At 38.5% G+C, this 12,210-nt stretch overlaps 1 protein-coding gene across 3 annotated transcripts in view; it reads left to right on the top strand.

Annotated features, from left to right (window-relative positions):
- Positions 1-12,210, top strand: part of rabgap1 (RAB GTPase activating protein 1) — a 74,422-nt gene that overhangs the window by 53,893 nt on the left and 8,319 nt on the right. For all 3 annotated transcript variants that reach the window (XM_005451385.4, XM_003444419.5, XM_005451384.4), the window contains 4 exons: positions 2,535-2,627; positions 5,107-5,217; positions 5,473-5,577; positions 8,713-8,796. In XM_005451385.4, the coding sequence (XP_005451442.1) occupies positions 2,535-2,627; positions 5,107-5,217; positions 5,473-5,577; positions 8,713-8,796 (393 nt within the window). The remainder of the gene's footprint in view (positions 1-2,534; positions 2,628-5,106; positions 5,218-5,472; positions 5,578-8,712; positions 8,797-12,210) is intronic.

Here is a 12,210-nt window from a genome sequence, read left to right as displayed (position 1 = left end):
TCATATTTTGTATAAATAAGAATAAACAGATGATTTTCTTAAAATATTCAGAAAACCTCAAACCCAACTGAACAGTAAATTATTAAATAAAATATATGGTACCAGGTATGTGATATATGATCATTCGCGGATCATTATGCACAAATGTAAAAGATTTTTTCAAGCAGTGTTTCTCGAATACCACTAGGTGTCACTGCAGTGCTTTACCCCAACCTTAACAGATAAATCAAACACACATGTATCTTTTTCAGTATCTCAAACAGGCGCACTCGCACCTGTGTCCTGACCCGTTTTGAACTGTCTGGCCTAGTTTAAAGGACCTGACTTTGAAGGTAACTTTGGGCAGAGATATTTATTAGCACAGACTCTGTAAAGGAGCCAGCAGGCCGAGACATTTGAAGTTTTTGGTTCTCAGTTAGACAGCTGGGCAGCAGGCAGATCATGTAATGATCTTCAGCAAAGAAATATCCGCTGGAAATAAATCAGAGGTATCATTTCTGAATTTAAATCATAAATAACCACCAGAAAAACACAGATTTTCTAGCTTATGCTGCTTTTGGCTTATTTGGCTTCTTCTGTATGCTGTCTTTGAGTATTGCACTTATCTGTGCTGCTTTTTTTCTTTAGGGATTCCCCGTAGCAAGTATGTTATCTGGCAAGAGAAAATAATTCCAAGAATTCATTTGAGGTCACTGACTACTGTAATGACTTCACTGGAAATTAAATCTCAGTCAAGGCAGAGTAATTTGAAGCTTGGATAGCAATGTGGGCTAATGACTGGCTGTATCAGTAACTAACCTGAAGTGACTGAAGATACTGGCTGACTACAAATTGTTCTGGGTTGCAGCTGTCTTAGAAGCTTTATCTTAGATTTGACTTTATGTGATCTTTTTCCAAGTACACCCCTTTTTTAAAAAATGTATTTATTTCATTTTGGGAAGTCAAAGTAGCAACAATTAGGTCGGTTCCTTTAAGGTGACCGGAATCTTGAAATTAATTATAAAAAATGTCTCCAAATTTATTCTCGTAGTTCAACTTTCATAACTTTCATCATTGAATGTCAAATTTATTCCCTTCCCCTTTTTTAGTTTCTTAATGTACCCTAATTCATATTTTTAAAATAACCAACATTATTGGAAAATTAACATATATATAAAAATTCAACATCCTGCTTCCTAAGTCATTGAACTATAAGAGATACAAAACCTAAACAAGGCCATTTGTATCATCTAAATTATATTATCTGATATATATCTTATCAACTTTACATTATATTCACAGCAGTGTTAAAGCAGTGCTAAGTATCTTTCCAGGTTGGGAGTCTGCAAACTATTTACTTAACCGCAGTCAGAGGTCATTATCATTATTAGATTTTTAAAGTCAGTATGAGATAAATACTTGTATTCTGCATTCAGTTCACAAAATGTATTCAAGACATAATCTCAGGGTCAAACCAGGTCATTTATGTTGTCTCAGTGTTCATTTGTTGCACCTACTTCCTCTTCTCATCTGCCAGCCTTATGACTTCTAATGCTGATATATGCAAATTACCGCAGAAATTTAAATAAAACCATAAAAGTTTGACTTTTTCTTGGACACTTAAAAAAAATAAAGTTTGGTGCAGGTGGTGTTCATACCTTATAGCTCTCTGTTTTTGAGCTACTACACATGAGCATGCGTGTGCAGATATGTTTGTGCACCTACATACAGTGTTAGTAGTTGCAGTTGATTGAAACCTTTCAAAGTGAAAAATATTTTCTGTTTTTAAAAAACTTTGGACTCGGGAGGTTTGTGGATACTCTCTGTACTTCATTGGCATTTTAATTAGGAGCTTATGGAGAACCAAATTTTTGCCGTAGATGTGAGAAAAAAGACAATAAAAGATCAGATGCATTAGAGACCTGCTGCCCTGAATAACCTTCTGTACTTTGTGGAGGAGAACGTGCAACCAAACACACTAAAAGAATGCATAAAGACACATGTGCTTAAATCGAAACAGCATGAAGGTCATGCTACCTCAGTCTTCCAACATCATTAGGTAATGAATGTTGAGATTCCAACATGGGGAAAAGTATATAGTCAAAGTATGCAAACACTGTAGTGCATTGATTGTGAAGACTTGACTAAGGGCATTGAAAATCCACACATCTCACACATGTCTGCATCAGGAGTGGGCGATTACTTTTCCCAAGGGGCCACATGATAAGCTGGGTCTATCGTGGAGGGTCGCACCAGTGAGATGACTTCAATTCTGCTCAGTATTAATTTTATCTCTTTAAAAATTGCTACTGGTAAGATTAGATGTTACGAACAGTAGAAAATTGGCCAATAATATCACCCCGTGTGTTGTTACATGTTATTCAAATGCTGGACTTGAATAAATAAAGCTGCAGTCAAGCAAAGATTAAAAGTCTTGTCTTTGTTTGCAAAAGACTTGAAAACCTCTCCACTGGCCGTCACATTAAACCAAACTTAGTAAGCTAGTTGTATTTCCTTTCTTCATCATTTGTTGTTTTGCTCTTTCTGCTCAACAGATCAGCCAGAAGAAACTGAAGAAATATGAAAAGGAGTACCACACCATACGGGAGCAGCAAGAGCAACAGGAGGCCCCCATCGAGAGATATGAGGTACGTGGTTTTTCTAACAAAATATTTCAGTCTCTTTTCTTGTCTCTTGATATGTTCAATACAGGAAGGTTAAAAAATGATGAGTATATTTTTCTTTAAAAAACAATAATGGCAAAAGGAAAAAGAAACCAGCCAAAACAAGAATGATATACTCGTCCTATTTGGCATAAAGCAGTCTCATCATTCCTTTTCCAGGAAAAAAATGTCTGGCACAGTGCATTACTTAAAATAACAATAAAAATACGGCAGAACAAAAACTGCATGGTTCATAACAAACCGTTATTCCATTGGACTTCCTCTTCCTCCTCCTCTTATGTCTGTTGTTTATCTGCTGGGCAGGGCATTTTAAAAAAACAAAAAATGTTATATAATTTTTGTGAATGTTGGTTCTTCTCATGTGTCACTCTAATCTTTCCCCAGAATGTTTTGATCTTTCTCCACTACCAAATACACAGAACCGTTATTTCTTTTGGCTCTGTGCATTCATTGCATTGCTCTGTGGTGTAGTGGTTAACAGACTTGCCTGGACAAATCTGCCATGGCGACCCTCTGGGGAAAAGGGGCATGGCATAAAGTACCTATACATACCCATGCTTCAGTATTGTTTGGCTTGTTTGTTCTGTTGGCGAAGTGATATGCTTAACACTGAGAAAAGTTTTACAAGAGTAGGGGTGTTAGATGTTGCTTATATGGCAGTCTCAGCTCATTGCTGGCTAGTTACTAGGTCTATATAATTCAACTTTTAGAGATATAAATTAGATGTTATTGCTGTGAAATTAAACAGATGGCATGCTCTCATATAGTGCTGTAGGTGCATACTATTTAAAATACATTATGAAGTGATGTGATCATAATATATCACGCTTAATTCACTCTTTTGTGGAAATACATTAGACATTGTCGTGAGATACAAATGTTACAATGCTTTTAAAAAGTGTTAAAGGTGCATAGATACTAAAAATGGGTCATTTTTGCCTATTGGTCAGTGGTTGCTAGGCAAGATGATGACAATAGTCTGCGCAAGTTGATGATAATATCTGATATAGACCTTTGGCCCCTTCTGGCTCAAATCCTGATTGTGTAGGAGAAGTTGGTGTAAAAACAGAGATTTTGTGTCTGGAATAGTTTGTAAATGTATTTTGCTCTGCAGCCTTAACATATTTTCACATTGACCAATATAATGTATGAATTATTCACTGTCGAAAAATGAGCTCCAAGACAGCAAATTTCATGTTTACAATCATTGTTCCATGCTTTTATAGCTCATAATGTCATGTTTTTGTTGATATGTAAATATGCCTTTGTGGTGGGTTACTAAATGACTTACAATAGATGCATTTTTGCAAAACTTTTCAGCAGTAAAAATTTTTTTTTAAAATTATGTCTGTTCAGATTAGAGTTCTTCAGAAAACGTATATTATTAGATTTAGGATGATACAGATCTTGCTTAACTTTTGTTTATATTGTTTTCTGTCTTTTTATATAGTAATATTATTATTTTAGTGTTTGGTTGGTTGGTTTAACCATTTCAGTATTCATGAATTATGTGTCATCCCGACGATTACCACATAGTGGTGTAGCAGCGACTATATTCTGTGACATTCATGGCTGAACAAAGTAAATCTATACTGCTTGTGGACCTTGACAGTCCTTGTTCAGCAAATAAAAACTACAAGGCCATAGAAAAGCCATTAAGTATACATTATGTCATTTCAAGGGTAACAAGATGGTTTTGTACACTACAAGATCATCCATCACTTTTTTTCTTTTTTTTGTGCGCGTCCAAAGACGTGTTTTGATCTTGGGGTGTTTCTATTTTTGCCATATAAGAGGGTTTCATCCGCTCTACCGTAAAGTCAAATGTTCACGCCAGTTTGAGTCATAGTAGTGTTAATAAAAGGAGAGCTGGAGTTGTGTAGTTCACATTTTTATACAAGGATATGTAAATCCATGTACAAATGGATCAGGATCAGACGGCTTAAAAAAAAGAAAAGTGACACAGACATGAAATGTTTTAACAAAGATGGAAACGTTGACCTAGAAATAGAAGGAAAGGTGTTAGAAATTGTGCTAAGTGCTCCTACTTTATTCCCACTACAGCTGTAGATTGCTGTTAATGATGTACAAACCAGTTATGTCTTGTTAAACATTACAGACATCTCTTACTTTGCGGCTATGTTTTCACCTGATCAGAGTGAACTTTTATACTCTCGGTTTCATATGTGTGTTGTCGCATCGCTCTGGAAACTGCTGAACCAGTAAGAGATGTTTGCACAATCAAACTTAACTCCATTTCCTTGCTCAGCTATCTCAGCGCTTTCCTTCCTCTTTGGTGGATCGTCACTTCTCCGTGTTCAGTGTCGTCTGTCTTAAACTTTGATTATTTCATTCTTAACATTTTTGTGTTGATTTGTGGTTGTTTTTCTCTTTTCTTCTTTCTAAACACTGCTTTTTTTTTTCTCTTACATTCACCATCTAGCGGGAGAATCGGCGTTTGCAAGAGGCCAACATGCGTCTGGAGCAAGAAAATGATGACTTGGCACATGAACTAGTTAGCAGCAAGATAGCCCTGCGCAAAGACCTTGACAATGTAAGCCAAAGAAGAAGAATATTTGTGTATGATTGGGTGGGGCTGTTAAACTGTCTTTTGTCACTTCTGTTAGAACGTCTAAAAAAAGGTTATAGCAAAGATGATAGCGCAAGTGTTTTTGAACAGAAACTGTTTTTTTCAATTCCTTGAAAAAAGAGAGAAAACTAAGAAGAAAGTAGGGCGAGTCTGACTTCCATTGACCTACTGAGCACTGGGTTATGGTGTCTTTTGTGTGTCTGTGCATGTGTGTGTCAGGCCGAGGAGAAAGCGGACGCCCTAAATAAAGAGTTGCTGCTGACCAAACAGAAGCTGATTGAGTCGGAGGATGAGAAGAGGCGGCTGGAGGAAGAGTCTGCACAGGTTAGAGCATATAACGCGCTCTCATCTAGAGTGAAATGGAGCCAGGGGAAAAAACGTTTCCTGCTGATGCCTAATGTGTTTGTTTTTCCTCGAAATGTCATAAGAAACAGGGTTACAGAGAGCAGGATACAAGTCTTGGGTTAAAGAAGCTGCTTAACTTTCTGGTCTGAGGCCAAGAGGGAGACCAGGTCGAAATATTGATGTGACCTGCTATGACTGAGCAGTTTTTATTATGGACAGGTCCAGGACTCTGCTGGTTTTGATTCACAAGAAATATTGCATCGGCGGATTTACTCTCAGTCAGTGAAGTTCTATTTGTCTCTGTCGTTTGGAGGGTATGACAGGCTGTGTGGAGCTGCTTTTCTTTGAAACAAGACCGCATTTTGTAATTTCCTGAGCTAGAAGCACAGCTCATAGTGAGCATGAGACCAGCTTTTTTTTTTTTCTGACCTCAAGTCTTTACAAAACAGCCATTATGTGATGAATATACCCCTGTCATACCTGAAGCTTTGCATCCCCATCAGACTCTTGGGAAATGTTAAGCACAGTCATCTTTTTGTACATGTCCTTCTGGCTGTATATTTGCTTCTCAGCCAGTTTCTCTGCATGAGACACAGTTCCACATACATACAACTCCACATATTTTCAATTACAGAAATATTTTAAGAAAAATAAAACCACTGGCCCGCTTGAGACTTCATGTGTGGAGTTTAATGTTCTCCTGTGTTTGTGTGGGTTTTCTCCGGATATGCTGACTTCCTTCCACATTCCAAAAACATGAACGGGGTAAAGTTAATTGGTGATTCTAAATTGGCCAGAGGTGTGGATGTGAGTTTGTATGGTTGTCTGTCTCTCTGTTAGTCCTGTCAGAGACAGGCGACCTGTACAGGGTGTACCCTGCCTTTTGGCCTATGGCAGCTGGGATAGGCTCCAGCCCAGTCACAACCCAGAATTAGATAAGTGGAAGAAAATGGATGGCTGCTTGCTATTGCTATATTCTGAAAATGTTACAAGCTATCTAATTATTTATGATATACCTACATACAGTAAAAAACAAAATATAATATTCCACAGGAATTAAGAGAGTAAGTAGCAACCAGGTGTTGCTAATCAAATGCAATTGATTAACTGATGATCTACAAATCTAACCACCTCTGTAAAAAAGCTGAGATTTTGATCATTTCCCATTAGTGGAAGTCCCAGCAAGGTTAGACTGTTTAATGATCAAATAAACTACAGAAACCCAAAGAGTACATCTTAGACTATAGGTCTCAGTTAGCATCTTAAAAGATAAAGTTCATGACCACACAATTTAAAAAACATGACTGAACAGTCGATTCGATTTACAAAGTTGCCTCTGAACAAACCACAAGATTTCTAGACCGATACTCTTTGGACAGATGAGACCAAAGTGGAGCTAGTTGGCTATAGTACACAGTGCCACTTTGGCGAAACCAAATGCTGTATACCAGGGGTCTCCAAACCCAGGCCTCAAGGGCCGGTGTCCTGCAGGTTTTAGATGTGTCCTTGGTCCAACACAGCTGATTCAAATGGCTAAATGACCTCCTCAACATGTCCTGAAGTTCTCCAGAGGCCTGGTAACGAACTAACCATGTGACTCAGGTGTGTTGACCCACGGTTATATCTAAAACCTGCAGGACACCGGCCCTCGAGGCCTGGAGTTGGAGACTCCTGCTGTATACAATCATATCCGCACAAGCACCTCATACCTGTCGAGCACAGTGGCGGAGCCATGATGATTTGGGTTTGTTTTGACGGTCACAGGACCTGCATGCCTTGCACTCGTTAAGTCGACTATGAAGTCATCTGTATACCAAAGTATTTTAGAGTCAAATGTGAGACTACAGCTTGGCTGAAATTGGATCATACAGCAGGATAATGATCCTAAGCACAACAGCAAATCTGCAACAGAATGGAAAAGAAAATAGTCAAGTTTGTTGCAATGGCCCAGTCAAAGGCTATTTTAAAATTTTAAAGTGAGCCGAATGAATGCCCACAAACCTCAATGAACTGAAGGACCATTATAAAGAAGAGTGTATGAAGACAGATAAAGTCATACAGAAAATTATGACTTCAAGTTATGGCTCCTATGTCGTGTACTTAATTTTTCATGACTGCACAGAACCCTATGGAAATTTAAGTTTCACTTGATACTATAATGTCCAAAAGTAATCCATTATCTTACAGGATTCCCTCTGGAATAAAGTAACTCATCTAACTACTTTCACTGTCCATACATATCGACCTGATAATGTAGTGACATGAGCCAAACAAAAAAAGCTAGTTGTTGCTGTTTTGGTGCTGCAGCACTGGCATCTCTTCCTCCTTAATAGGCCACCAGTGGTTGTGCTAAGCTTGCAGTTGCCCTTAATCAAATTTGAAGTAGAGCTATTTGCAGCAGACAGACCCTTATTAAAACTTGGCCAATATTTGCATTTCACTGTGGTTCGTTTTTCTTTTTCACACAGAAATTCAAAATGATGCAAATACTTCTGAGTTGAAATGTCAAACACCTTACTAGCTGATAGTAGTATGCACTTACCCGGGAGTTGGATAGAAATAGAAATGATTTAGGATTTTGTAACGTTTTGAGCTGTAAATTCTTATTTCAGTACTGTTCATGTTTAATAATGGTTAGAACAATAACTATGGTTTCTCTGTCCAGATCATGTATCTGTTGCTACAGAAATGCAATAACGGTTCCAGTGAGAGAAAAAAGATACAGAATCTCATTTATTTTAAAACCACATTCCTGTATTGTCAAACCTCAGATATCAAAGGTTGTCAGTCAGTCTTTGATGGTTATTTTCTCAAGTTCAAGTAAAGATTCTCTTTGATGGAGAGTACAGACCCTGCTGCCCTCTGATCCTGTGCATGTTTCACGTTGTCCTCCAAGTGTCTGTAGTATTGTTGAGTTTGTGTAACTGTGACTGATTCATGTGCTTGAGTAGAGGTTGCATAGAGGCCATGACATTGCCCTGAACTTAAAGTCTGCCAATACCTTTCCATGTCTCCTTTACATTTCATGGCAGTCACACAGTCTCTGGGGCCCCACTTCTGTCCTTGGTTTCTGCCATGTAACAGCCTAACTGTATCTCTGTGTTTTATCTTCAGCTGAAGGAGATGTGCAGACGAGAGCTCGATAAGTCTGAATCAGAAATTAAGAAGAACGGGTCCATTATTGGAGAATATAAGCAGGTATGTACTGTGTGCCTACTATATGCCTACAAAAAATCACTCATAGTTACATTACACCCCAGTTTGTATCACAGTTCTCTTGAAGCTTATTTTGGAAACACAAACTTATTTTAGTTTGTGTTTTCCATTTAGTTCAAGCTTCAAAACCACATCTTTACTCCCCACCCTCACAGACAGGTGGATCATAATGCATATACACTCACCGGCCTTTACTTATTATTATAGGTACATATTGCTAGTTCCTCTTGGACCCTCATTTCTCTTCCAAGCTAACTTAATTCATCATTGCATAGTTGCTGGAAACAGTCCTCACAGATTTTGATCCATATTGGCATGATAGCATCACAGAGTTGCTGCAGATTTCTCAGCTGCATGTCCATAATATGTATCACCCCTTACACCACATCCCAAAGGTACTCTATTGGATTGAAATCTGGTGGCTGTGTAGGCCATTTGAGTACATGTCATGTCCAAAATAACAAATATGGTGTGTTATTTGATGGAAGCAGCCATTAGAAAATGAGCACACACTGTGGTCATAAAGGGATGGACAGAGTCGACAACAATTCTCTGGTAGGCTGTGGTGGCCCAAATGAGCATCATTTGGCACTAATGGGTGCCAAGAAAATATCCTCTATACCATTACACCACCAGCACCAGCCTGAACTGTTGATCCAAGGAAGAATGGATCCATCTTTTTAAGTTGTTTATGCCAAACTGTGAATCCGAATGTTGCAGCAGAAATGGAGACTCATCAGACTGGGCAATGTTATTCTTCTCATGTGTTGTCCAGTTTTGGTGAGCCTTAGCAAACTGTTGCCTCAGTTTCCTGTTCATAGCTGACAGGGGTGGTACCTGGTGTGGTCTGCTGTTGCTTTAGTCCATTAGCCTAAAGGTACAATGTGATGTGCATTCAGAGATGTTATGTGCATACCTTGGTTGTAACAAGTGGTTATCTGAGTTACTGTTGCATTCCTATCAGCTGAAAGTAGTCTGGCAGTTCTGACATCAGCAAGGCAAATTGGCAATTGCTGCTCACTGGATCATTTATCTTTTTTAGACCATTCTCTGAAAAACCTAGAGATGGTTGTCTGGGAAAATCCCAGTAGATCAGAAGTTTCTGACATGCTCAGACCAACCTGTGCGGCACCAACAACCATCTATCATTCAGTGTCACTTAAATCACCTTTCTTCCCCATTCCAGTCCTCGGTTTGAACTTCAGCAGATTGTCTTGACCATGTCTAAATGCACTGAGTTATTGCCATGTGATTGGCTGATTACAATTTTTTTTAAAAGCAGTATAACAGGTATACCAAAAAAGTGGCTGGTGACTGTGTACCTGAAGGGAAATCCAAAAATAAGCAATGAATGAGGTAATAGGACATTTAATTAATGAAATAAATGCAAGAGTTTAGAATAGGATAAAGATGGGAGCATCATAATCACATATAGTGGGAGCATGTTGTATGTATGTTACCCTGGCAGGGACAGACTTATCACATTGAATTCAAGTCATCCAGAGTTTCATTGTTCGTAGTACGCTGTATTTTAAAAATGCAAATTCACCTTTTACACACAATCCAGCAGCTTCTGATCAGGTTCAAAACCTGTTTCTTCATTTCTATAATTCTAACCAAAATCACTACAGTATATATCTATCAATATGCAATATTGTCTAATCTTATCAAAAACCAAGGAATGGAAAAGTGTTAGAAAACTGGCCAAAGCATTTACTGCTGAAATGGTTTCGGGCTGAAATCCACTGAAGTCCCACAGTGACCCAGAAAGAATCATTCAGAAGGTTGGGATAAAAATTCAGAGAGCATAAGCTGCCAGCAGTTGGCAGTCTTCACATAACTTTGAGCCAGTGCTTGAATGTTTGTCACTTTTTAGTTCATTTATATCTCGAAGGACACAATGCTAATTAAATCCACTCGTTTCGCGTTGACTTTTTTCGTACGCTTGGCTGTCATTGTTGATAAGTTCTGCTTTTTACTCAGCTCAAGTAGCTTCACCAGAAACACCATCATGGTATTTTTGTTTTTGGATTATAGTTATGTTTTTGTGTGTGTGACTGAATTGTGAATTAGATTACGTGGAGCTCTGATTCCCTTGAAAGTGAGCTTTTGAGGCCCTTTACACCACTTATCTTTCCTTACTTAGCCCGTCTTTTCATGTCTAAGCTTCGATCGAGCCATTACCGTGGCAGGACCACTCATAAATATTTAAAAATAATATACTTTTTAAGAGCGCTCTGTTTTCCTTCATTTATCTAGTTTCTGAAGCAGAGCTGTTCCTTAACTGAACCCGGAGCCTTTGATGGCTTAGCCTGCAAGCATATTTTAAGTTCCGTCTGTCTGAATTCCTCTTTAGATCTCATCCTGTCACTTCGTGCTTAAATATAAACTCACCCAGATCAAGTGCTATTACCATCAGCGCGGGGACATTATGCAACAATCCACCTCCTATTCCTCTCTGTGGAGGAAAACAGAAATAGAAAGAAGACTAATTTAGGAACAGACCTCAACTTCACCTGAGTCTAAAAATAATAACCTTAGACTGGCTTTGACGGCAAATGTGAAAACCGGTTATCGAATGTGCCACCGAGGAGAGGAGACAGGATTTGATGGTTTTTGTGTGTATTATGGGTTGCTAGCTTGCGGTTGAGAGCTGTGCTGAGCAGACTGAAGTGTGACAGGAAGGAAGAGGGTGATTGATGGAGAGAGGGGGAAAATGAACAAAGTGTGTGGAGGGGGAGGGGGGAACATTCAATCTGCTGGGATTGACAAGTTGAGGAATTCCCTAAAATAGCCTGGGTTGTTTACAACATAGATAATGCGAATGATTATTCACGTAGCAATTTGCTTTTTCAATGTGTGTGAATGCCAAGAGTTTCTTTGGGGCTTTTATTTATTTATTTATTTATTTTTCCTGTGGAAATATAGCCAGAAAAAGCTTTGTGTGCTAATTGCTCCTCCAGCACATGAGGACAAAGACACGTCTGTTAACGGTGGAGCTAAAAACGGTGTCAAGTGGTGCATTGCAATCCACGTTCTAGGACTGGAGCTTCTGTAGATAGACGCAGGCTAGCTGGGTGCTAGCCAGGTAAAGCAGCATGTGCCAGTGCTCGTGTGTCTTGGGTTCTGTTAGCATTGCTTTGTTTTTTCATTTCTAATTCTGATTGTTTTCCTTGTGGTTCGTACGGTGTCTTTGGTCAGTTTTGACTAAATAAATAAATCGGATCTGATTTACTTTTAATGGTTTTAATAAGATATTTTCATTCTGAACAACATATTTTTGTTAATTGGGTACATCAGCACAATTATCTGCTCCTTGTGAAAATATGATGAAGTAATTAAAGCTGCATGTTCTTGCAGTTCCTGCATTGTAAGTATATGTACTGTTTACATGCA

The sequence above is a fragment of the Oreochromis niloticus genome, linkage group LG7 (genome assembly GCF_001858045.2).
Source record: "Oreochromis niloticus isolate F11D_XX linkage group LG7, O_niloticus_UMD_NMBU, whole genome shotgun sequence".
Taxonomy (NCBI): Eukaryota; Metazoa; Chordata; class Actinopteri; order Cichliformes; family Cichlidae; genus Oreochromis; species Oreochromis niloticus.
This window is presented reverse-complemented; position numbering and strand designations above follow the sequence as displayed.